Source organism: Ornithorhynchus anatinus, unplaced genomic scaffold (assembly GCF_004115215.2).
Source record: "Ornithorhynchus anatinus isolate Pmale09 unplaced genomic scaffold, mOrnAna1.pri.v4 scaffold_93_arrow_ctg1, whole genome shotgun sequence".
NCBI classification, from domain to species: domain Eukaryota; kingdom Metazoa; phylum Chordata; class Mammalia; order Monotremata; family Ornithorhynchidae; genus Ornithorhynchus; species Ornithorhynchus anatinus.
This window is the reverse complement of record NW_024396943.1, coordinates 219,980-246,057: the sequence shown is the minus strand read 5'-3', so window position 1 is coordinate 246,057 and position 26,078 is coordinate 219,980. Positions and strand designations below refer to the sequence as shown.

General features: G+C 55.0%; 1 protein-coding gene across 2 annotated transcripts; it reads left to right on the top strand.

Annotated features, from left to right (window-relative positions):
- On the top strand, nt 1–25,227 carry MKNK2 (MAPK interacting serine/threonine kinase 2). 2 transcript variants are annotated; one of them, XM_029057325.2, is made up of 13 exons: nt 1–171; nt 4,098–4,185; nt 4,860–4,961; nt 5,721–5,818; nt 13,159–13,238; nt 13,541–13,614; nt 14,150–14,254; nt 14,334–14,389; nt 14,649–14,744; nt 18,247–18,441; nt 19,041–19,205; nt 21,510–21,553; nt 21,814–25,227. In XM_029057325.2, the coding sequence occupies exons 1-13, from the start codon at nt 121–123 to the stop codon at nt 22,064–22,066; spliced, it is 1,407 nt and encodes a 468-aa protein (XP_028913158.1). In that variant the 5' UTR covers nt 1–120; the 3' UTR covers nt 22,067–25,227. The 2 variants fall into 2 exon arrangements, with proteins under 2 accessions (XP_028913158.1, XP_028913159.1); XM_029057326.2 differs by having other exon boundaries at nt 21,849–21,939.
- The last annotated feature ends 851 nt before the right edge of the window (nt 25,228–26,078 follow it).

The window sequence follows — 26,078 nt, the reverse complement described above, 5'->3', positions numbered from 1 at the left end:
GAAGGACCTAGTTCCCCCGCCCTCCCAACTTAGTTTTTCCCCTCCCTCCCCTCTTTTGTACTTGTGTTTTTTCCCCTTCTACTTGGATCTTTGTCGTCATTCTCCAAATCCCGGACAAAAATGGTGCAGAAGAGAACAACCGAACTTAAAGGTTTCCATCGTTCGTTTAAGGTACCGTCGAGGCGCGGGGCAAACTCAGGCGGTGCGCGTTTGTTTTCTTGTATTAACTTTTTCTCTCCTTCCCTCCACCTTTGACTGTAATGTGAGGGATTTGCAAATGATTCGTGAAGGGCGGGGTCGGGGTCGCACTCTTCTACGGGCCGTGGGATTGGGGGCAGAAACCTCCTTCCGCCAGGGTACAGCCCAGACGGCAGAAATTTTGCCGGGCCTTTATGAGCACCGCCTCCGGGACAGGGCCACGACAACCGTGGACATCCGAGGCGGATTGGCACCAGTCGCCGGGGCTCCCTGTGATCCCAGGGGAACGTGGGAGGGGCCCAGAGCCAAATGAAGTCATCGCATTCGTAAGGGGAGAAAGCCAAGCTGTGAGCAGGAAGACTGCAGGCTCCTTGGGAAACCCCGGGTGCTCTAGGCTGGGGCTCACAGAATCGGACAGGCCGGGGCATTTGGACGGAAACTCCCCGGTGCCATAGATTCGTGACCGGAGATCGTTCGGACAGAAGAAACTGCCCCAAAGTGTGACTGTTGGACGTGCCCCAGGCAGCAGCGAAGGAAACTACCGCCCTGGGTCAACTTGGGGGTCTTGAGGCCAGATGGTGTTGATGGCGGAGGCAGGAGTGGCAGTGGGAGGGAGGAGGAGAAGAGGAAAAGGAGGAGGCTGCTCCAGGGAAGAACTTGAGCTGCTGGTTGGGGTGTTCCAGGACAGGAGCAAATGGAAGTCAAGTGGTGGAAGAGAAGGTCTCTCGGCAGGGGACATCAGAGAGCCACTGAAATGGATCTGAATGGGCCTTGTATCCATCCCGCTGGGAGAGGGCCTAGGGCGTATCCCCTAGGGGGAGTATCACGGGCTATCTGCTGCCCTGTGACCCTCCTGAAATCCCACATCTCTTCCTCTCCTCTTTTCCACCTGGCCCCAAGTCCCTCGGAGGTATGCGGCGTGACTTTCGCTTTAGCGCAGGGGTGAGGCGGTGTTCCGCTCACTCTGCCGCCCTCAGCCATGAGGGAGCAAAAAGATCATCCTCTGGAGGAGTGCTCTTGGGGACGGCTCTGCGGGAGTTGCCCTGCCTGGGCATCGGAGGGCTCGAAAGTACCGGCTTTTCACGGTAGCTCTTGCTCTGGATTTGGGCCCCTTGCCTTCCGGCTAGGTGTCTGCTCTCCCGATTCCGTCCTGGGCCATCAGGTTCTGTGACATGGTTGCTTGCCCTGCCCAACCCCCCCGGGGGGGGCGGGGGAGGGCGTTCGACCGATGGAAGGTTTTTAAGGGCTTTGTGGTTGGGTTATTAGGGAGTCAGGCTCCTTTTGTCATAATAGGCAGCCTCATCAGAAGAGTAGGATGGGGGTCAGAGCAACACGTGACTGCAAGCCCAGGCTGCAAGTTGACTCTCCAATTAAACTCATTTCCTTTTCAGGCTTAGAAATTCCTCAAGCTCTCTCTCTCTCATCAAGTCTGGTAAGCCAGGGCTGCTGCACCACTGCACACCCCTTGTGGTGTGCTCAGTCTCCCGTTGGGCTTATGTGTGAGGGGTTGCTGGAAAGGGTTGCAGACCCAGGCAGGGAGATGCCAGTTGCTCGGGGGTCCCGATGGGAAACGACCTGTTTACTGGGTAAACTAGGCAGGAACGCCAAGTGAGCGTGTGCGTGGACACTGGGGTTTTTCAGCTCCAGCCAAGCCAGTGCGTATGAGCGTCTGTTGCCGCTGCTGTGGCTCCGTTTTGGCTTTATGGGAGGGAGCGAGGAAGGGGAGGGCCTAAAGAAAGACCAGTAAAAAAGGCCTCTTTCATTCTTCTTCCCCACCCCCTCATTCTGATACTTATGTGTAGAATGTTTTAAAAAGTCTGATGACCACTGGATAGTGCCACCCCACGCCCTTCCAACTTGCCACCCACGAGTCACTGGAGTCCTTGGCGGACACATGAGCGGTGACCTCTCCCTCCAGCCCCCATGCCCCCTCGGTCGAGGTCGTCACTTTGTGAAGTCTAACCTAAGTCCTTCCAGCTCCATTTGAAGCCTGTTCTCTTTCATGGTAAGCTTCTGGCCACCTGTCATTATCAAGCAGTGTCTCCCGCCACCCCCCACCCCCCCTTCAAAGAGCCTTTGATTCCTCTGCAGACCTGTTTGGGCTCTGCCGGGTGGGGCGGCAACAGCCGGTGGGTGGGGTGTCTGAGTTGGGCCGGCTCAGCGGATGGTGTCCCAGTTCAGTAGGCTGAAACGCAAACATGCGATTTCTGGCCTTCTCCAGCTGCTGCAGGCCTTTCTGCCAAGACCTGCTGACCACCTCCCTCAGCCAGTTTGAAACCTGAAATGGCCCAGCCCCTGCCTGCCTCCCTTCTCCCCCTGCTCCCTCTCCACCTCCCCAATCTCCTCCCTTCCCTCTCCCCCGACCCCCCCACCCCACCCCAAGCTGGATTGATGGCTACTCTTCCCCAACGATCCTTTTGGGGTGTCAGTTTCCTGAACTTGAAGCACTTCCCACATTTTCTAGGAGCGCCCCTGAGTTGCAGTGCGGGGAGGACAGGGAACAAGAAAAGACTCAAATGGATTTGCAGGTGAGGGAGGGGCAGGGCCATGAGACGCTTTCTCCACCCTTTGGTGGGCTCTGAGGGACCTCGGCGCTCTCTGGGTTTCCTCATCCGCACCAGCCCTCCTTGTCGTCGAGAGGCCGGCCTCCGCCAGTGGCTACAGAGTTCCTGTTATGAACCTTGCCCTGAAATTCCTCCCCATTAAATGGAAGGACGGGGCCTGCTTTGTCCTGTCCCATGCCCTAGCGATGAGAAAGTGCCCCTCCCCCTTGGCTGCCGCTAAGTGCGGCAGAGGGACTCCGTCTTCTCGGTTGGGGGTGTGCGTTGCACTTCCTCCTCCCTTCCCCCTGACTGAGGTGTTGGGCCGGAAGCCCCCCTCGCCTTCTCCAGTCACGCTGCCTTCCCGAGATGGAGTACGCTGAGCTCCTAACGGCCATCTGATCGGCTCGGCGACGGCTGCACCTTTTCTTCTCTCCTCCTCCTCCCTTTCTCCCTCCCTTAGAGTGTTCCCCACCAGCTGGATCGGGGTGTCATTTGAGCCCAGGGGATTCCTCCTCTGGCTTTCCCTGAGCTGCACTTGCCAAGCCTTGCCCTTTTGAGAGAAGACTAGGGCGGGTTGGCCCCGAGCCTCCCGTGGGGCGGAGAGGACCACCACGGTAGCTTGCTGGCTTTCCCTGGGCCTGGCTTTCCAAAAAATTCTTGGGGAGCCTGTGGGAGTATGTTTTTACTTCCTGCCAAGTTAGGGGGGATGGGTGGTGCTCTGTCTTTTCCCTCAGCCTCTGGCTGCCACAGTGGGGGGTGGGAGTGGGTGGGGTGCTAGCTGAGGCCCCCGTGGTCACTGGCACTCAGATATTCCCTCCCGAGCTGAGGCCCAAATTCTGGGAAGCAAGCTTCCCGCTCCTGTGGAAGCCCCAAGGAGATTTTATGCTTGAGGGAGGAAGAACCGAGATCTGGGCCCCAGCATTTGGACCGTTTGACTCGCTGTAGGAAGGAAGGGCGCGCCCCCGCCACCCCGGGTCTCCGGCTCCCCATTCTGCAAACAGGAGTCGATGCTGGCCCAGAACCTCTGCCTCGGGAGCTGGGCGGGGCGGGTGGGGGGTCGGGGCCGCTGGGCCAGCCTCCCCTTGGGCCCGAGCTGTTGCTCTGGGGGACCAGGTCAGTCTCTCCCCAGAGATGACTCCTCGTGAGCATGACTCTCCCGCTAAATCATGTCTCGGGTTTCCCCATCCTGTTGGGGGTCGGTGCGTTCAGCCGGAGGTGGACCACTTGTCCCATCTCCAAGGCTCCGGTGGCTCCCCTACTATGGGCTCTCGGTCCTCCCTATTTCGGGAGGAGGTGGGGATTTAGTGTCCAAGGAAGCGCTTCTCATTCCCTCTCCTGTTCTTCCCAACCTTGTAGGGCCAGAATCCTTTTGAGCTGGCTTTCACAGTCGATCAGTCTGACCACCTGGACTCAGTCTTCGGGTTTGAGTGCCCTACCCGCCCCGGTGAGTCTGGCCCTTGGCTGGGGTGAATCGCGGCTTGAGCCCCAGCGCCCACTCGAGGCTGCTCAGGACAGAATCCCCCGCCCGGCAGGCTTGTGGTCCGAAACGGATACCACCTCAGACCCGGGGACAGGGTTGAAATGCATCTGCAGTGGTGCTTGTGGGGGTGGGAGCGGGGGGACGAGGAGAGAAGAGGGGCAGCGTGGCCCGGCCAAGGGAAGTTACTAGGGCTTCTTGGGTAGACAGGGAAGGGGCTGATCATTCAAGTCGGTTCCGATTGTTGAGTGGGGCAGGTCAGGGCTCGGGGCAAAATCCGTTTTTCCACTCCTAAGGGTAAGGACCAGGACTTGCTTCCCTTCATGCTCCATTTGAGCTCTTTGGAGATCTGGCTATACCCCTTGGGGGAGAGGAGAGTTGCGGGTGCAAGGTGTCGTTCATTGCCCCTCAAAGTGACAAGCATGTTCCTGGGCTGAGCTTGGTGATGTCACGTCCTGGGGACCGGGAAGGCGGAGGGCGAGATTTGGATTTGGCTGTGGCAGCGTGGTGCAGGGAAGGCAGGAGGGCGGGCGGGTGGGCAGGAAGGGGAGAAGGCACTTTTCCCCAGGAAGAAGTTGCCGCAGCTTGGCTGTGCTCATGTCAATGCTGTTCTCGCTTGTGTCCTGGCCTCCTTTTGTTAGATATGCCTTCGAGTCAGCCCATCGATATCCCTGATGCCAAGAAGAGAAACAAGAAGAAGAAACGCTGCAGGGCCACAGACAGCTTTTCTGGGAAGTTTGAAGGTGCGGTATGATAGGGGCTGCTGCCAGGCCTGGAGCTGATGGGCGTCTAGTCCTGCCCAAGCCTGGATGTCAGGCAGCATGGCAAAAATCGTCATCCTCGTCATCGAGGTGGTGGTATTTATTCAGCACTTCCGATGTGCCGAGCACTGTGCTAAAGTGCTGGGGTAGACATCAGGTCATCAGATGGGGCTCCCAGTCCGAGGGAGGGAGAGCAGGGATCTCCTCCCCATTCGACAGATGGAAAAACTGAAGCCCGGAAAAGTTGTGGTGCTGGCCCAAGGTTCCACAGCAGGCTGGGGGCAGAGCCAGGTCTCTCATTCATTCATTCATTGTCATATTTATTGAGCCCTTCTGTGTGCAGAGCACTGTACTAAGCGCTTGGAAAGTGCAGTTCAGCAACAGACAATCCCTACCCACCAACTTGCTCACAGCCTAGAAGTGGGGGAGACAGAAATCAAAACATTTCGACACCCTCTCTCCACCCCCCGTAAGACCCCCAGGCTCTTCCGGCTTGGCCACACCACCTGGCGGTGGTGCCTCCCAACCTGGTTGCCTGGTGTCCAGTCTCGGGGGCGAGAGGCAGGCTGGCTGGCTGGGTGGCTGGCTCTCTCCCTCCCTCTCTCCCTTCTTGTGGGTGGCACAGGTTGAGAGACCTCGATCCCACCTCTCTGGAGTGCACCACATATTTTTCCATTGCCGGGCCTTCGGGTCTGACCTTGCCCATGGCTGGTGCTGAAGAGGCTCCCCTCTCTCCTCTAGATGTTTACCAGCTGCAGGAAGAAGTACTTGGAGAAGGTGCCCATGCTCGAGTCCAGGCTTGTATCAACCTCATCACCAACAAAGAATATGCTGTGAAGGTAAGGCCTGGGGTTTCTCCTGCCCAGGAGAAGTGGGTAACGAGGCCACGTACGGCTCTGGGAAGGGAACCTTCCGGCTGGTCCGGAGGCTGAGTTCTGCCTGGGCGCAAGCTGCCAGCTCATCAGACAGCGGTCGAGGGGATGTAGCCACACTTGGCTGCCAGGGATTCTCTTCTCCCCCAAGAAGGGAGGTTTAGGGTTGGAAGCTGCTCCTTGGGAGAGGTTGGGGGTCTGTGTTGGGGAGGGGGGTGTGAGGGGTTGGTGGGGGAGGTAAGGTGAGGGAGAGATAATGGCATGTGCCTAGGCCATCGGTACCCTCTCCCCACTACTGTAAAGAAAGGAAAAAGGACCAAGGAGAAGAAGCAGGTAAGGGATGTGAAGCTCAGTCAGATAACAAGAGGGATCCTTGGCAGAGGTGAAAGCGGCCTCTCGTGACTGAGACTTCATGCAGACAGTAGAATGTGTTGGGGGCCGAAGTTGCTACCCTCTGTCCCGGGCTCTGCAGCGCCACTGCCCTCTTCAAAGGCCCTGACAGCCACGGCCAAGCCCTCTCTGCCGGCACCAGAGGGACAGTGGCCTTCTGGAAGGAAGTCAGGGCCCACTGTTCCCCCTCCGTGGGATTTTGCCCCCTGTGCCCCTTGCAGCGGGTGGCAGTACTGGGGCTGCAGCAGCAGGGGGTGGGGGCTGCTGGCCAGAGGGACACAGACAGTGGAATGCGTGTCCAGGCCTCCTCACTTCCTGGTATCCCAGAGATGAAAGACCCCGGGGCCCGCTTGGTATTTTGCTCTTCTCCTCTCTGGAAATCATTCTGGGTCTGTCTCCCCTCCGCCACACACCCCACTAAATTGGGAGCTCTGAGGGCAGGGATCATGTCTGCGAACTCCATTGTCCTCTCCCAGAGCTCATATCTGGGCTCTGCAGGAAGTTAGTGCTGAAGAAGTACTGTTTGTTGATTGGATTGAGTCCCGTCCCGTCCCCCCCACCGACCCCCACTGCCAGAGCTTGAACCCTCCGCAATTCAGCTGTCATTCATTTGAGAGAGTTGATTGAGCACCTCTTGTTTGCAGAGCACCGGGGAAGAGAACAGTGGGCAGTCGGTTGGACATGGCCCCTGACCCCCTTGGGGCCTCTCTCAGGCTAATAATGGGTGGTGGGGAGGCAACAGATACCTGAGGAAAGATTGCAAAAAGGGGGCATCTTCAGGCTCTTTGGCACTTGAGGCAGCCCAGCTCAGAGTCCTGCGCTGGACACAGCCTTCCTGCCCTCCATTCCAACCATCCATGTGGAGCACTGCTATTTGTCCTCATGGACGGACGAATGGATATGCAGGGCAGGTCCCGACCCCAAACTTGGATGGCCGCGCAGGGAGGGGAGGCTGTTTCACCCATTGTCTTTGCTGGGTCTTCCAGATATGGGGAAATCCTCTAACTCAGGGATCCTCTCCCTGTTGGGGCGCTCAGAGTCCTCACAGCCTCTGGAGATAACCTGGTTTTCCCCCCTCTGTTCTCCCAGTTGTATCCACCAACTCTTTGGGGGAATGAGGCAGCTTGGATCATCCAAATCAAACTGAGACTCTCCAGCTACCACTGGCTCTTCCCAACAGTAACTTTGTCTGACCTGATTAACCTGACTCTATCCCAGTGTTTCGGAACAGTGCTTGGCTCCTAGTAAACATTTAATAAACATTTAACAAATATCATAATATTGAAAAGGAGCAGGAGGCATTCTCCAGTGGCCGGTCTCATGCACTCATGCTCACTTGCACACGCTCTCTCTCCCCCTCTCTCCTTCCCTTCCCCCCCTCCCCCCCATCCTGTTGTACTTTCCTGTTTGTTATTGATTTAGTCACCTATAAATGCACCTCTCCACCCTTCTGCCCTTTTATTTAGCCTCAGTTTCATCCATTAATGGAGGTGGTATTTTCCTCATCTTACTGCCAGTGCCTTAAGTACTGGGGTTGGGCCTGCTTGTCGCCCTTGGCCCCTATTTCAGCACTCTGAACGCCTGCTTTTCTGAGAATGACAGAGCAGCCAAACCGACTAGCTTGAGCTTCCCCTCTCTTCTTGTTCCCCTTCTGCTTCTTACCTCTGGCCATTGCTTGCTTATTTAATGGACTCGTGATGGGCCGAAACCGGGAGATGTGAGCAGTAGCCCAGAGTTGGAGTTGGATGCTGAGTGGCCAGGGAGCCCAGGCCGGGCTGTTCCTGCTGGCAAAAGGCAGGAAGAATAGAGACCACCGAGAACAATGATCTCTCCACAGGAGACACACCTTGTCCGCTGGGTTCATCCCGCAGAGCTAGGGTGTGTGGATGTGCTTGGAGGATGGTCCCTGGGCCCCAGGCCGTCATGCGGGACAAGTGCTGGGGCCAAATCCCACCCCCAGGATCAGGATGGTTGTCCCAACTGGAAGGCAGGTGGCATGGTCTTCCAGGTAAGGGAGAGCAGGATGAGACCTTTTTATAAAATTAAAAAAAAAAAAAAGGTCTGGGTGTTGGGTAGACTACAGGACACTCTCGCAGTTGGGGAAAGACTGGTCTGCGATTCAGCCCACTTCCTGACTGAGTGGAGTCTGATCTGTCTGTCCTTGTTCCTGTTCCCCGACCCCGAGAAGCCCATTTGTTTCCCAGAGCTTTGGGCGAGTGTGGAAGAGCTGACTGTGAGTGGCCGGATTTGAAAACGGTGAGCACCTGGCGGACAGGGATGAGGGTATGCGGGTGGCGGCATGCCAGCCATCAGCACTGTCAGGGGTTCCTCTTCACAGGACTTTGTCACTGGAGATTCCAGCCTTCCAAATTGGACCTCCCTGTTTGTTTTTTCTGGGTTTTGTGAAGGAGCTCTGGAGTGGGAGTGACCCAGAGTTGTGTCTTTGCTGGTTCAGAAGCGGTGGCTCCCCTGGGTGGGCCGGGACCCAAATCGTGTCTGCCCTATGGCATCAGGGATTCTTGTTGGATACCCCTGTGGCCCGAGAGGCAGATCTCCCGGGCGAGATGCAAGCCCAGTCCCCAAACTGCTTTCCCCCAATCTGAGGTTGGTGAGGGGCTTGGACTTGCCCCTTTGACCTAGCCAAGGGTGCCAACAGGTGGCATGATTGGGATCTTGTCTTGTGGCTTCTCGGGCTCCCTACTGCTTAAATACCCGCTCTGCCACGCCTCCAAAACCTCCAGTGGTGGGCCATTCCCCTCTGCATCAAGCAGAAGTTCCCGACTGTTGATTTCAGGGCATTCCATCAGCCGTCTGCCCCTGCTACTTATCCTGGCTCCTCTTCCGCTAACTATGCCCCACTCCACACGCTTTGCTTCTCTCAAGCCAGTCTACTCGTTCGGCCTTGTTCTCATCTCTCGTCTGACCTCTCACTCGCACCTTCCTACCTTCCTGGAGCTCCCCCCACCCCACTCCAAATCCTCCAGATCCCAGGTCTCTCTGTGTTCGAAGCCCTTCTGAAATCCCACCTCCTTGCAGATAGCCTGCCCTGATTTAATTTTTTTTTCTCCCCAGGTCCTAGCCTCCCAACTTGCTACCTCAGCAGTGAGCATTCGTGCCCACCCGCAGCCCTTCTGTACATATCAGTTTACTCATCCACTTATCTGCCTTTCCATCCTCTTCCTCTCCTCTTCTCCGTACATTATTTTGTGTCTGTCACCCCCTGCGCACCCACAGTAGATTGTCACTTCCTCCAGGGTAGGGATTGTGCCTACTAACTCTGGTCTACTCTCCCAAGTGCTGAGACCAGCATTCTGCACCTAGAAGGTTGTAAGTTCGTTGAGGATAGGGACCGTTCCTTCCAACTGTGTCATAACTCTCCCAAGTTTTTAGTCCTGTGTTCTTCCAGCAATAGGTGTTCAAAAAATACTTTTGATGGATTGATTAATAAGCTGGTGGGGAATGGTTTGTGGTGAAGAATGCTATAGGTTGTCTGGTCTCACTGGAGCTTGTGGTCACGGAGCAATTCGACCCTATTGGAAATGCACTACTTGGCTTTTCTCTGGGTGGAAGGGCAAAATGGCCCTTGAGGGGCAGCTGTGAGAGTTCCTGAACTTCTGGTAAATCTGGCTCCTCCTATCCCCCTCTCTCCCCATCCTAAATTCCCATTTCTGTCCATTAAATCCACCTCCATCCTCTCCTCTGCCTTTCCACCCCCGCCAGCCTCAGTCTGTACTCCAAACCGCCTCCTGGACCTTCTTCTGGAAACATCGCTCAATTTCCATCGCTCCACTCTTCAAAACCCTCTAGTGGCCGCCTGTCTGTCCATCCATCCATCTGTCCATAGAAGCAGCGTGGCCTAGTGGAAAGAGCCTGGGAGTCAGGGGATCTGGGTTCTAATCCCAGCTCCACCACTTACCTGCTATGTGCCCCAGGGCAAGTCACTTAACTTCTCCGAAATAATAATAGTGATAATAATTATGGTATTTAAGTGCTTACTATGTGCCAAGCACTGTTCTAAGCACTGTTCTAAGATACAGGGTAAACAAGTTGTCCCACGTGGGGCTCACAGTCTTAGTCCCCATTTTACAGATGAGGTAACTGAGGCACAGAGAAGCTAAGTGACTTGCTCAAAGTCAAAGACTTGCCCAAAGGCGCCGTGCCTCAGTTCCCTCATCTGCAAAATGGGGACTCAGTGCCTGTTATCCCTCACATGTAGACTGTGAGCCCCGGATGTCCATCAGTCAACAGTATTTATTTAGCACTTACTGTGTGCGGAGCACTGTACTAAGCACTTGGGAGAGTACATTATAACCAACACATTCCCTGCCCACAGTGAGTCTAGAGGGGGAGACAGACATGAATATAAATGAATAAATTACAGATATGTCCGTAAGCATGGTGGGGCTGGGAGGGGGGATGAATAAGGCGAGCAAGTTAAGGTGACACAAAAGGGAGTTGAAGAAAAGGAAAAGAGGGCGTAGTCTGGGAAGGCCTCTTGGAGGAGATGTGCCTTCAATAAGGCTTTGAGGCGGGGAGAGGAATTGTCAGATATGAAGAGGGAGGGCGTTCCAGGCCAGAGGCAGGATGTGGGCGAGAGGTTGGCAGCAAGGTAGGCAAGATGAGGGTGGTACAGTGAGAAGGTTAGCATGAGAGGAGCGAAGTGTGCAGGCTGGGTTGTAGGAGAATAATGAGGTGAGGTAGGAGGCGAGGAGTTTGGTTGATGTGGAGGTGGATGGGTAACCGCTGAAGGTTCTTGAGGCAAGGGGAAACGTGGCCGGAACATTTTTATAGACAAGTGATCCAGGCAGCAGAGAGAAGTGTGGACTGCAGTGGGGAGAGACAGGAGGCAGGGAGGTCGGCAAGGAGGCTGATAGGGTAACCGGCGGGAGAGGATAAGTGATTGGATTAACGTGATAGCAGTTTGGATGGAGAGGAAAGGGTGGGTTTTAGCAATGCTGTGAAGGTCGAACCGACAGGATTTAGTGATGGATCGAACGTGTGGGTCGAATGAGAGGAGTCGAGGCTAGCGCCAAGGTTACGGGCTTGTGAGACAGGAAGGGTGGGGGTGCCATCTGCAGCGATGACCTGATGGTCGTGTTTCTACCTAGGCACTTAATAAGGTGCTTGGGATATAGTAGACACTTCGCAAATAACACAGTTGTTATGATCCATCCAGAGTATCGAGGCAGATTCTGGAGATGTTGTGAAGGAGAAAATGATAGTATCTGGTGACAGACCGAGTACGGGGGTTGAAAGAGGTGTCCGAGGGGGTCTTCAGATCCCACCTGAAATGCCATGTTTTCCAGGAGTCCTCCCCTGATTAATTCACGATATCCTAGTCACGTCACCCCAACAGCCATCCTTGGTCCTCGTGTATTCACGCCCATCCTCAGCGTTCATGTGTAAAGCACCATCGCCTCGTGGCAAGAGCCCGGGCTTGGGAGTCAGAGATCGCGGGTTCTAATCCTGCCTCCGCCACTTGTCTGCTCTGTGACCTTGGGCTAGTCACGTAACTTCTCTGTGCCTCGGTTATCTCATCTGGAAAATGGGGATTGAGAGCTCCACGTGAGACCACCTGATGACCTTGTATCTACCCCAGTGCTTAGAACAGTGCTTGGTACATAGTGAGCGCTTAACAAATACCATAATTATTATTACTTTTATTATTAAAGGTAGCATCAGTTGTGACACAACTGTCCTGCAATTTAATCCCGACGTATTCTTCCACTGAATGTTGTATCCTTACTCGACGTGCTGCTCCCCTGGCTTGTGACTGTTTCTAGGCCCGTGTCCCCTATCAGAGAGGAAGCTCCTAGAGGGCAGGGAACATAGCTCGCGCTTCCTTCATGCTTCCCCAGCACGTGGTCCAGCGTCTCGTTGCCAGGAGTCGCTTACCGAATTCCATGTCTGTCGCTCGGTCCCTTCTAACGGGCCGATTGAAAGCATTGATAGACAAACCGATGGCACCATTGGCCCTGGTGGTGCTTTCAGCTGAACAGATCGAGCACCTCCCCTGCAGGCCATACATACCCCGGTCCCTGAGGCTGAGAAGGGACTCGGGCTCAGAGACCAGGAAGAGCCAGTGGGCACCAGCCACGGTCCCGTGAGCTCTTCTTCGGTGCCTTCTCCCTGGGGTATGTGGCGGACCGCTCCTGAGGGAGAGGCTCGGGGAGGCCCAGAGGAGTCTCCTCCTGTCTCGTCGGGGGGAGAGAGAGGAGCTGGTTGGATCCCGGGCTCGGGTGGCCTGACGGTCAGGCCGGCGTGCTGGTTGGAGCAGGTCTGCTGAGGCCGTGCGTGCCAGTGCAGGTGAGACGGTGGCAGGCCCACATGGTGGCCACCGAGGCCCTTTTTCTATGGTATCTGTTAAGCACTTACTGCGTCTCAAACACTTTTCTAAGCGGTGGGGTAGATAGAAGTGAATCAGGTTGGACACAGTCCCGGTCCCACTTGGGGGCTCACGGTCTCAGCAGGAGCTGGCCCGTTCGATGGCTGCTCTGAATGGTTGCCGGTACCTGGGACTGCCCCGTTGCTCTAGAAGCTTAGACCAGCTCTGGGGTGGGTGAAAGGAGGTGGCAGTGTGCCAGCTGGTATGACATGGGCACTCTGGGACTCTTGCTGTGGACTCTCTTATATTGTACCCCTCCCAAGCACTTAGTTCGGTGCTCTGCACACAGTAAATGCTCATTCGATACCATTGGTGGGTGACATCTGGATTAACCCCCCATTTTGTGGCCTTGTTGGGATCCCCTGCCTTGCCTAGTCTCCAGAAGGGGATCTTTGCAGCAAGCGTCTTGCCGTGGGGAATGGATTTGAATGGCTCTTGCTCTGGGTGGCTGGGGGAGGGATTTCACCAGTGGAAACCGCCTCTCCCCCTACTTGCCCACACACATACACACACACATACACACACGTTTCAGATCATTGAAAAACATCTGGGCCACAGCCGAAGCCGAGTGTTCCGAGAGGTGGAGATGCTCTACCAGTGCCAGGGACACAGGTATGTGTCTGCTTGTCGACTTCCCGGCTCACGTTTCTCGGGGCGCCCCTGGCTTCCCCAGCTAGCGTGGCCTCGTGTGGTCTGGGCCCCGTGGATTAGTTGTGGTGGGGGGTGGTGGGGAGGGGCGGTCTGTCTACCCTGAGCAAAGCCAGCATGCTGTCACCTCGCTTAGCTTAGAAAAAAGGCCTGGCCTGGCCTTGCCTATCCCAGTTCTTGGTGGTGGGCCAAGGGAGGGCTGCACAAGGGAGGCCGTCATCTCTTCCTCATCCTGTTTTCTCTCCCTCTTGGGTGTACGTGCATAGGAACGTGCTAGAGCTGATCGAGTTCTTTGAGGAGGAAGAACGATTCTACCTTGTGTTTGAGAAGATGCGAGGTGGTGAGTTCCAGTGATGTGTAGATTTTCCAGGTCCCTTCCCTGCTCCCAGTCTGACCCTCCTCCCCAGAAAGCACCCTCATTCCTCTGTAGAACAGCTACAGATACCTTGTGTCTGTGTGGCGCTTTTTATTTTTCCAGAGTGCTTTCACATCTCTTCCCTCCTTTCTTGCTTGCAACATCCCTACGAGGGAGGGGAAGGCAAGGATCTGATCCTCGTTTGCGGGAGGAGGACCCTGAAGCCCCAAGTTCCCACAGCAGGCCAGGGGCAGAGTGGGGACTCGAAGTCGGGTCTCCTGACTCCCGGCCAGCCCTGCGCTCTGCTCACTGGGCGGCATGGCCTCAGTGGATTATCCTGGAGCTGGGTCTGTCCTCTCCTCCGTCCCCTCCGTCCTGTTTATTCTAGAACACCGGTTGGGGAAGGGTGTCGGGGGTTGGGGGAGGGGGCAGCTGGGGGTGACCCAGAGGGGTCTCCCTCCTACCTTTTGGGAGGAGGAAGTAAAGTCTAAGGTGACGATGGCTCGACTCACCACCACAGGGTCCATCCTGACTCATATCCACCGGAGGCGCCACTTCAATGAGCTGGAGGCAAGTGGCGTAGTGCAGGACATTGCCAGTGCCCTCAATTTCTTGCATAATAAAGGTAGGTAGCTAACTGCGGGCTGTTCTTCCCTGCCTCCGCGCCCCTTTGGGGTTGACTGTTTCTCCTTGCTCCCCCTCAGGGATAGCACATAGGGATCTAAAGCCAGAAAACATTCTCTGTGAAAGTGCCGAGCAGGTGAGGTGAGGGCAGGGAGGGCTCCTTTGTCTGGGCTTGGGCCACAGAGGCTGGGGCCGGGGGCCCGAGGCCTGAGGCGGTCCTTCCTTCTTCCTTTCCCTTACCCGGGTCAGAAACAAGCCTGTTAGAGGTCGGAGCGGGGCTTGGGTGAAGGGCGAGGGTATGGGCCTTGGGCCGCTTGTAGAGGGCTCCCAGTATTGGGGCTTTTTGAACAGTATATGTCGTCCCCTTGACACCCCTCCCCATCCCATCCCGGAAGGTTTCCCCTGTGAAGATCTGTGACTTTGACCTCGGAAGTGGAATTAAGCTCAACGGCGACTGTTCCCCCATCTCTACCCCAGAGTTGCTCACACCGGTAAGAACGTCTTCCCTGAAATCTCCAGATCTGAGGGCGAGTTCTGGTTCTCTGAATGGATGTGGGGAACAGCCAGATCCAAACTTCCCCGGGGCTCAGTCTTCCTGAGTCCTGGCACCCCCAATCCCCCACCATCCTGCCTGCCCACCCGCCCGAGTAGGCTCATCATGGCTGGTCTTGGCCCTAGCTCTGCCGCTCTCGAGCTGGGGATGAAAGATTGTCACCCCTGGGCTGGCGAGTGGGGAAGTTGGGGCCCAGCTGCAGGCTGAGGGCCCAGACAACAGTGCGTGTAGCTGGGAGGTCAGCCTCCTTAGTGGGGCATTCGGGGGGTGGGGGGGTCAGGGAGCCGCTCTCCTCTGGGGTTTGTTTGACACTCTTCCGGGCATCTGCTGGGCCCCCACTGGGTGGCGGGTGGGTGCCAAGCTCAGCCCGGGCCACCGGTAGGGCCAGCCTACCCAGTCGAGGAGTTGCTGGAAGCCTGGGCCAGGGCGGGGCCTGGCGGGACAGGCCCAAGTGAGCGACTCCGATCGACCTCCGTCCCAGAGTTACCACTGAAGCCTGGGGTTTGCGGGGGGCTTTTTCCAAGTGGGATACTGGGTCCCCGACTTGCTTCTAGAAAGACCTGGTGGTTACATAATCCTTCTGACCTGCCCGCTTGGCTCGCTTACTGGCTCTGTTGAAACTGGCGGCTGGCTCGGGGCCAGGCCAAAGAGTGAAGAGAGAGGGAGGCGGCGCCCATCTTCCCCTAGCAACAGCTGGTCCTATTGGCTCTAGTGGGTGGGGAGGTGGGGCGGCCCCTGTTCCCGAATTGGGTCAGGCAGGGAGCAAGCTGGGAGCTGGAACAGAGAACAGCTGATTGTTTGCTTTGAGAGGAGGGAGTGAGTGGACTCTGTCAGACTTCCCTGCCAGGAAGCCTGTCTGGAATGACCTTTTTTATTTTTTTTAACCCTTCTCCTTTTTCCCTCCTGGCCCCAGCCCCCCAAAGTGTGCACCCCAACCCATTCCAGGGCATTCATTCTTTAGCCTTTTCCTCGAGTAGTTTCTTCAGTTTGGCTGAAAATGGACATGGGTGAATCAGCCTTCCTTTCAGTCCCTCAAATCCCTCCCTTTCCCCCTCCTCCTTTCCTCCTCTTCCTTCCCCTCCCTCCATTCTTCCCCGCTTCCTCCCCCTCCTGCCAAAGGAGATGCTTTTAGTGGCTGGCGTCCAGGTCTGACTGAACCAAGATGGCAGGTCTCTTAAACCTTTGCTTCCTGGGCCACTCAAGAGGGTTGGAGGTGATGGGGATCAGAGGTCTGGCCAGGGGGGTTTTGCCCAAGGACAGCAGGCTCTCCCCAGACCCTCTCCTTTCCTGGTTGAGAAAGGTAGCCAGCCTGTACTCGGCAAAGGGGGATCGCAACACATGGGTTCCACTGCGGCGCCTCGTAATTCATTCAGTCCATTCAGTCGTATTTATCTAGTGCTCACTGGGTGCAGAGCACTGTGCTGAGTGCTTGGGAGAGTACAGTATAACAGTAAACAGACACATTCCCTGGCCTTGACGAGCTTATGGTCTAGAGTGGGAGAGAGACATTAATATAAATACGTGACAGATATGTACCCAAGTGCAGTGGGGCTGGGAGAGGGGGATGAATAAGAGCCAAAGGGGTCTTGCTTGACCAGAGGGAAGGGTTGACGGGTCGGCCCCAGGTTCCCCATCGGGGCCTGAGCTCTGGAAGCCCTGGGGGGCTGGCACGGGACTCCCTTGGCTGGGGTCGGCTTAGTGGTCTGGCTTGGAAGCGGCGTTAGAAGTCCGTTTTGGATTTGTATTCTGTTTTCCGTTTTGACTCACAGGCTGCTTTCTAGTGGAAAAGAGTTGTTTGTGCCTGCTGTAGGCATGACGGGCAAACCGAACCATACTGGCAATTCAAGTGGTCAAAACCAATAACTGAGCACACTTATACCTCGATTGCCAAGGAGAGGATAAATACGTCCAGAAGTGTTCAAGCTGAAGCTCTGGGGGCTGGGAAGTCAGTTGGGGAAAAGCTCGGTAGCAGAGGTAGGATGTCAGGTGGGCTCTGAACGTGGGGACAGCTGGAGTCTGTCTGATGCGAGGACGGAGGGAGTTCCTAGCCAGGGGAACGGAGGGAGCGTGGGACCGGGAGCGGGAGAGTCGGGAGAGAGGTACGGTAGAAGGTTGGGTGCGGGAGGTGCCAGGTCAGCGGGTTGGGGAACAGCGGGCCAAAAGACAACGTAGGTAAGGTGGTGGGGCCAGATGATGGAGAGCCATGCAGCTGACGGGGCGGTTGTGGTCTGGTGTGGCGAGGCATGGGAAGCCAGCAGGGGACCAGGAGGAGAGGAGGGGTTTACGGGCCGAGCAACGCTTCAGGAAGATGACCCAAGCATCAGTGGTGTGGAGTCTAGTACGCTTTAGACCGTGTCCCACCCTGATGAAGTTTTTCTACCCCAGCGCTTAGCATGTTGCTCGACACAAAGCACTTGGCAGATACCACAATAATTATAATAATAAGTGCCATGGGTGGTTGCGAGTGCAGAATCGATCAGTCAGTGGTGGACGTGTCTGCTAATGCTGTTGTACTCCCCCAACCACTTAGTACGGTGCTCTGCACACAGTAAGTGCTCAATAAATGCCATTGATTGGTATTTACTGAGTGCTTACCGTATGCAGGTTGCCTTACCAAGCGCCCAGGAGAGTACAGTATAATAGGGTTAATAGCCGTGTTCCCTGCCCATAAGGAGCTTACGGTCTAGGAGGGGAGACCAACATTAAAATCAATTACAGATATTTGCATAAGTGCTGTGTGGCTGCACAAATCCACGGGCAGAGGGGACGGTGATGGCCCGACGGATATGAGGGAGGAGGGAATTCCAGGCCAGAGGGAATATGTGGGCAAGGGGTCAGCGGTGAGATAGATGGGATCGAGGGCCAGTGAGTAGGTTGGCATTAAGAGGAGCGAAGTGTGCAGGCTGGGCTGTAGTAGGAGAGCAGCGAGGTGGGGTAGGAGGCGAGGTGATGGACTGTTTTAAAGCCAGTGGCAAGGGGTATCCGTTTGATGCGGGGGTGGATGGGCGACCGCTGGAGGTTCTTGAGGAAACATGGGGAAACATGGACAGAACTTCTTTTTGGCAAAGTGATCTAGGGCAGCAGAGTGCAGTGTGGACTGGAGTGGCGAGAGACAGGAGGCAGGGAGGTTGGCAAGGAGGCCGATGCAGTAGGCGAGGGGGGATAGGTTAAGTATTTGGATCGGTGTAGTGGCAATTTGGATGTCGGTGGCAGTCGGTCACGTTGTGAAGGTGGAACCGACAGGATCTGGAGGCATGTCGAGTATGTGGGTTGAACGGGAGCGATGAGTTGAGGATGGTGCCGAGAGTCCAGGCTCGTGAGGCAGGAAGGGAGATGATGGAAGAGGAGAGAGAGTACTGAAACGCTTTCCTGGGTCGGGAGGGGGAATTTGAGGACTGAGCTACTCAGGTCGGCAGCCCTGGGGTTTCTTCTCTCCCCAGTGCGGCTCTGCCGAGTACATGGCTCCGGAGGTAGTGGAGGCATTCAGTGAGGAGGCGACCATCTACGACAAGCGCTGTGACCTCTGGAGCCTTGGAGTCATTCTGTACATTCTGCTGAGCGGCTACCCGCCTTTCGTAGGGCACTGTGGCAGTGACTGTGGCTGGGACCGTGGAGAAGCTTGTCCCACTTGTCAGGTGAGGGGCCCCATAGGCACTGCTCTTTGGTGGGCTGTTGTCTGGCTGTTGGGCTCCGGATTTCGAGGCAGGGGTTGGGGGAATTGGCCACAATCCCCACACGCTGAACGGGCTTAATTGGTCTCCGGCCCCAAAGGGCAAGGAACCGAGCGACTTCCTCTAGAGGGCCAGGGACTTTGTCTAATTCACGCCCGGCCGATGTTTTCCCAGCACTGGCTACCACAGTGCTTTGCGTGCCATTAATGGCTCAGTAAATCCATTGCTCCCCGCTGCTTTAGACCGTACCACCCTGGCAACCGCCCGTGGTCACGGCCCGCGTCCTTGGCCCGCATCTTTCCCCTGGCCCCCCGCCCACTTGTCGCTCTCCAGGCCCCACCGGGCACCCGCTGGGCTGGCAAGAAGGAGAGAGCACGAGGGGCGCTGCGCAAAGCACCGGCCCTGGGGCTGATTTCTCTGGGCGGGATCTCCCCCCGGAGTCCCCGGGGGCCCCGGGGCTGTCCGTCGTTCCCGCCGGGAGACTCTCCCATGGCCACTGACTGGTTGTGTAATGTGAGCTCCTGCCTGGTGTTTTAGGTTTTTGTTTTCTTCCCTCCTCCCAGAGCATGCTTTTTGAAAGCATCCAGGAAGGGAAGTATGAGTTTCCCGACAAGGACTGGGCCCACATATCTTTTGGAGCCAAAGACCTCATTTCCAAACTGCTGGTCCGAGATGCCAAGAAGCGACTCAGTGCAGCTCAAGTCCTGCAGCACCCCTGGGTGCAGGGGGTGAGCACTGACACCCATTTCTTATTTCTTCCCAAGCCCGCTGGGGCAAGAGGGTCTCTTGGATCTGGGTCGGTCATTACCCTGAGCCTCGTTTTCTTGCGCCGACATAGCATTGAAATACTGGTCAGCTGGGGGTGGGAGGAGAGCGATCATTCCAAGAAATCCCAGTGAGCCAGGCGAGGAGGGACACAGCCACACATCGGTCCCTAAAACTGGTCCCCATGGTCTTCCGGGCGGTATCCCCAGGCTCCTGAACTTCTTGAGGGTAGGGGCTGTGTGTATTCCCTCCCAGGATGCCGAGCAAACTCGGGTGCTGAAATCTGGAGGTGCCAGAGGGCTGGACCAGTCCCCAAAGCATTATTCATTCATTCATTCATGCATTCAATAGTATTTATTGAGCACTTACTGTGTGCAGAGCAGTGTACTAAGTGCTTGGGAAGTACAATTCAGCAACATATAGAGGCAGTCCCTGCCCACAGTGGGCTCACAGTCTAGAAGGGGGGAGGCAGACAGCAAAACAAGTGAACAGGCATCAGTAGCATCATTATAAATAAAAAGAATTATAGAGCTATACACATCATTATTAGAAATAAATAGAATTATAATTATAAATATGTACATATGCACAAGTTCTGTGTCGGGGGGGGGTAGAGCAAAGGGAGTGAGTTGGGGGGAGGGGGAGCAGAGGAAAAGGGGACTTAGTCTGGGAAGGCCTCCTGGAGGAAGTGAGCTTTCAGTAGGGCTTTGAAGGGAGGAAGTAATAATAATAATGTGGTATTTGTTAATAATGTTGGTATTTGTTAAGCGCTTAGTATGTGCCGAGCACTGTTCTAAGCGCTGGGGTAGACATAGGGGAATCAGCTTGTCCCATGTGGGGCTCACAGTCTTAATCCCCATTTTACAGATGAGGGAACTGAGGCACAGAGAAGTTAAGTGACTTGCCCACAGTCACACAGCCGACAAGTGGCAGAGCTGGGATTCGAACTCATGAGCCCTGACTCCAAAGCCCGTGCTCTTTCCACTGAGGCACGCTGCTTCTCAAGCACTGTTCTAAGCACTGGGGGGGATACAGCTGATCAGGATGTCCCACGTGGGGCTCACAGTTTTGATCCCCATTTTACAGATGAGGTAACTGAGGCACAGAGAAGTTAAGTGACTTGCCCCAAGTCATGCAGCTGGCAAGTGGCAGAGCTGGGATTAGAACCCATGACCTCTGACTCCCAAGCCCATGCTCCTTCCACTGAACCACGCTGCTTCTCTAGTGTGCTAGTTTGGAAGTGTGCTAGTGTGCTAGTGCTAGTATCCAGGCCAAAGGTAGGACGTGGGCCAGGAGTCGACGGCAGGACAGGCGAGAACAAAGGCCAGTGAGAAGGTTAGCAGCTGAGGAGTGGGGTGTGCGGACTGGGCTGGAGAAGGAGAGAAGGGAGGTAAGGTAGGAGGGGGCAAGGAATTGGAGAGCTTTGAAGCCAATAGTGAGGAGTTTTTGCTTGATACGGAGGTTGATAGGCAACCACTGGAGATCTTTGAGGAGGGAGGTGACATGCCCAGAACGTTTCTGTAGAAAGATAATCTGGGCAGCAGAGTGAAGTATAGACTGAAGCAGGGAGAGACAAGAGGATGGGAAATCATTCATTCAATAGTATTTATTGAGCGCTTACTATGTTCAGAGCACTGTACTAAGCGCTTGGAATGTACAAATCGGTCACAGATAGAGACAGTCCCTGCCCTTTGATGGGCTTACAGTCTAATCGGGGGAGACGGACAGACAAGAACAATAATAATAAATAAAATCAAGGGGATGAACATCTCATTAAAACAATAGCAAATAAATAGAATCAAGGCGATGTACATTTCATTAACAAAATAAATAGGGTAATGAAAATATATAGAGTTGAGCAGATGAATACAGTGCTGAGGGGATGGGAAGGGAGAAGGGGAGGAGCAGAGGGAAATGGGGGAAAAAGAGGGTTTAGCTGCAGAGAGGTGGATGGTGAAATCAGAAAGGATGCTGATGCAGTAATCCAGTCAGGATATGATGAGTGATTATACTAACATTACTTGTTGAGGGGGCCAGAAGAGATGGGCAAATACTAAGTCAGGGGTCAGGGGGAGGGCTGATATAGGCAACGATGAGGAGGCAGGGATCGGAGTGTGTGAGGGAACGAGGGAGGAAGTTTGGGCGAGATGTGTATGCACACGTGCGCCCCCCCCCCCCCCCAGCCCCAAGCTGGCCACAGTGCTTATTGGACTAATGGGCAGTCAGGCAGTCACTCAACACCAACTGGTGTGTCTCTCGTTCCTCAGCGTGCTCCAGACAACACTCTCCCTACGCCAATCATTCTGCAGAGGTGAGGTCGCTTTTTCCGGTCGGGGCTTTGGCTTTCTGACTGGTCCCAGTACAGAGGGTGGGAGGTGTCTCTATCCTTGTGAAGAGAAGGGAAACCAACAAGTCCTGTTGGCTGGGGCCAGGGGGAGAGGGAGGAAGGGAGGGACAGAGGGTTTAGCGACTGTGAAGCCAAGTCGGGGTGAGTAGGGGTGGCAGTCCGGAACTGGCGGTGTAATAATGCTTTTCCATTTGTCTTCCGCCACTATCAACTCTCCATACCAGGAACAGCAGTGCCAAAGAACTTACTTCCTTTGCAGCTGAAGCTATCGCTGTCAACCGCCAGCTAACCCAGCATGAGGAGGACGAGGCGGAGGAGAAGAATCGACCAATCATCATCCAAGCTACCTCATGCTCCATGCAGCTGTCTCCCCCCTCCGAATCCCAGCTGGCTCAGCGGCGGCAAAAAACCAGCATGACGAGAGCCCCGGTTGCTAATCTCATTGCGCCGTTGGTCCTCGTCAGTGATCACATGTAACTCTCCAGTTCTGCCTTCTGTCCTGTACCCTCCTATGTTACATCATGTCTTCCTCCTGAATGGTGGGGGCCCAGGAGGTTTTTTTTTGTTGTTTTTTGGTCGGTGGGAGGGGGTCATTTGTTTTCAAAAGTATCGCTGGCTAGCAACAAGATCAGGATTCGCTCCTTTTGGCTGGTTCCCAAGGTTGGCTGATCTCGTGAGCTTGGCTTTTTGGGGGGGGAGGGTGAGGAAGCCGGGGGGGTGTATGTGCAGGTGTTTGTGTTCTTTTTTTTTTTTCCTTACCAAAATGGTTGTGACAAAGTGGAGATAATTGCTTAACCAGGACATGTTCAAGGATATTTAACAACTGACAAACTTGCACTTGTTTCCTGCACCAAAGGATAATTTGTCAGCAGCTGCTTTGACTACCTGCTCACTTCATATGCTGTGAAAGACTGTCAAGCCTGCCAAAGGAGCGTCATTTCAATTCAATTCGTCCAACCCCAGCCAACATCCTATTCAAGTTGGGGCGTTCCCCATCCGGATAGTTGAAGCTTATGCATTCCACAGCGCTCGGCTATTGTAAATCATATTTTGTTTTAAGTCTTCCGAAGACCAATGAAGACTGTCATGGAGGCAGTGCTGGGGGAGAAGTGTGTCAATCCAAGCTGGGAAGAAACCCTGCAGCACCAGAGGGAGAAGGTGTTTTTCGTGCAGGCCCGTCATTGGGCGTGGGGAGCTACACGTGACCTCTTCCCATTTGAGACAAGCATCGGTGCTGGGAGGTGGAGGGAGGGGCGGGGAGGCGTGGCTTGGGGAGAGACAGTTCTTGACAAAGTGCTCGATGCAGAGGGCTCCGCTTTCTCGGACATTGGCGGGAAGCTGGATTCCTTGCCCAGCCATGTATCTGACTGGCCCCCAGGGAGGGGCCCCGGCTGGGAAGTGTTCAGGACGGGCTTGGAGCGGCCAGAGCGGATGGTAAAACCGTTCCACCGGGATGGGGGTGGCCTTTGATTCCTCGGGGTTGGGCTGAGCCCATCGCCACAGATGATGGCGGTCTCAGGCTGGAACTCGCTTACTGCCGGAAGAAAAAGAATTGGAGCAAGGAGCTTGTTGCAGCGGTTCACCACGTGGGTTGGACACTTCTGGTGATGGCGGGCCAAGGGAGGTGCAGCAGCAGGCCAAGCGGCTTCCACGACATCTGGCCCTTGGGTCAGGGTGGGAAAGTAGCTGAGCTCCAGCAGCGGGCAGGGGACTCCTGGATTTGAGAGGGGCTGCGGTTCTGGGAAGGCAGCAGGCACGGTTGGCCAGCTGTGGCACGAGGAAATCCGTGTTGTGGCCTGCCTGCTGCTAAGGCTCCCTAGACTGGTAACTCCTGAGTCCCCGGAACAGGAAAAACAGGTGCTGGGTGGAAGCGTGTGGGCAGTGAAGGTGGTGGTGGTGGCGGAGGAGGAGCAGTGTAGCGGCAGCTAAATACGCATCCTCGGCAGCCACTATCTCTGTGGGTGTGAGGCCAAGTCTTGTAGAAGACCCAGAAGCTGAGGGCTTGAGGAGTTAAACCTGGGAAACCCAGCCCCCTTTCAGGGGGCCCATGATGAGCTGGACAGGCCCAACCAGGCTTCCTACACACCTGCCCTTTGGGATCTTTGGGCTAGCTGCAGCCCCACAGTCCACTCCAGCGGCAGGGGAAATTCAAGCCCTTGAGCACTTGGGCAGAGCCTGTCAAAGCGCTGGTTTCCTGCCCAAACTTTTTTTTTTTGGTCTCAACCGCTCCTTTTGGCCCTCCTACCTTCCCATGAGACTTTCAGGAAGACAAGATGGGCTCGCTACATTGCTCCAGTTTGGATGCCTCTGTTGCAAGCTACAGGTTTTTTTACACTTTTGTCTGGGCCTTCGCTTCCCAATCCGATTTCCGAAGCTCCAGAGGAAAACGATCTTTTGACATTTCTCCTGGCAATAAACTATGCAATATGAATTTTCTTTTCCTTCCCAGGGTGGTAGGTGGTCATGATGAAGTAAAGCAAGTAAGGTCCTCAGGTTTTCTTTCAAACTGCACTTCGGAAGCAGGGAAGCGTATCTTGCCCTTGGTTTCTTGCCCGCTTTGGCTGTGACTGGGTTTCTGTTCACATGTTCCTGTTAAACTCTGTGAACCTTCCCTTCTCTGCCCACTTAGGGGCAGTACATAAAGTCTAATGGAAGCAGAGTGTCTGGGGATGAATCCGGCCTCGACTAAGTGAGCAAGGACTTCTCAAGCCCATGATCCTGACTGTGCACATGGATTACAAAAAGAACCATAGGAAAACAATGGAAAATGACCCTTTTTTTTTTCTGAAGAATACTTGAATGGCGTGTAAGCTCTCAGAACCCTGCGCTGAGCAGCTTTTTCCTTTTTTTTCTTTCATTCTGGAGGCCGTGGGCTATATCAAGGTTTTTTGTTTTGACTGACACACACACACACACACACACAGCCCCCCACACCCCCAGCAGCAGTCTCCCTTACAGTCCTGGGTAAAGGCGAGGTACGTTGGGGCAAGTGTAGTGATGTCGCATTCACCAAGGCGAAGACAGGCTCAGGATTTTCCCCCCACCTCTGCTTAGTGGGATCGGATGGTGATGTTTCCCGAGACTGAAATTCCTCCTTTCCCAACATCCAGACCGTGTGGAAACGCTGACCGCTTCTCGGCGTCGTTTTCAGTTTAAAGCTCAGCCTTTGTAGTATCTTCCATGGAGATTCAAATTGTGTATTTCTGTGTGTAGTGGAGGGACTGGGGAAGGGATCCACCCCTGCTTTCTCAGCGTTCCATCAGGAATTTTTCATTTTGGGGGTCATTTTTTCCCTTTGCAGGTTCTGTCTGAACTTTAAAATTCTTAGAAGCCTGACTGTGAATCTGAGAATATTTAAAAGGGGGATCTCTTCCTCACTTTGTTGATGAAGACTGCCAAAGTTGATTCTGAATAAATATGTGGCGCACTGCTGGTTCGTATAACTGGAGTCTTAAAATGAGGCACTTCAGTTAAATGTAATAAAAATGAAAAAAAAAAGCACTTTATGAACTTTATGTAAACTGAGACAGCTCCACCATTTCCTTTATAACAACAACAATCATAACTGACAATGCCAGAATTGCCAGAATTTTGTATTCTGTTTTGTAAGAATTTAATAAATGCATTGAGACAATATAGACCTGGTGTGTGGGCCAGTGGGGCCATGGAGCCAAAGAAATGTGGCTGCCCCTAAGTCTTAAGGTGCAGGCTGGGACTTGGGGCTGGGGGGTGGGCATCTGCTTGTGGGATCTGGTCCCACAGCCAACTAGCAGCAGTCCAAGAGTAGCCCTCACTTTTGTGGGGATGCCCAAAAGGCCTAGCTAGGTTAGGGCTGGCCCAGGGCCCTCAGGTGCCTGCCAGGGCTCCGCTGGTCTGTACCGGCACATCTCAAGTCCTCTGGAGGCACTGAACCAGCTGCCAGGCAGAATGCTGCACATGGGGGCAGGAGGAGGTGTCTCGTCTTAGCCCCTGTTGCTTCTTCCTCCTCTGGGCAGGCCGGCCCCCTGCCACTTCCCCCTCTAACTGCTGTAACCTGGCAGCCTTTAAAGTTCGCCACTGCTTTGCACCCGGCGAGAGGCCAGTTGGTGACATGGCTGTGGCGGCACCAGGGTAACTCCATTCTACCGGGAGAACCTTCAGGCTGCAGTTCTCTCTAGCCGACCCCTTTGGCCTCCTCCGTCAGGCCCTGTTAAAACAACATGGCGACTTCAAAGCTCGTAGGTCTTTCTCCTCCAAATCAGCTCTCTCCCCTCCTATCTTACCTCTCCGATGTATTGCAACCCAACCCGTTCCCTTTGCTCCTCTAACACCAACCCCCTCTCTCCCTTTACCTCAATCCCCTCTATCTCGGGCCCGCGTCCCCCCCCGGCCTAGAACTCCCTCCCCCTTCATATCCAAAAGTCCACCACTCTCCCTAGCTTCAAAGTCCTTCTGAAACCACATCTCCAAAGAGACCTTCCCCAACTAAGCCCTCATTTCCCCGACTCGC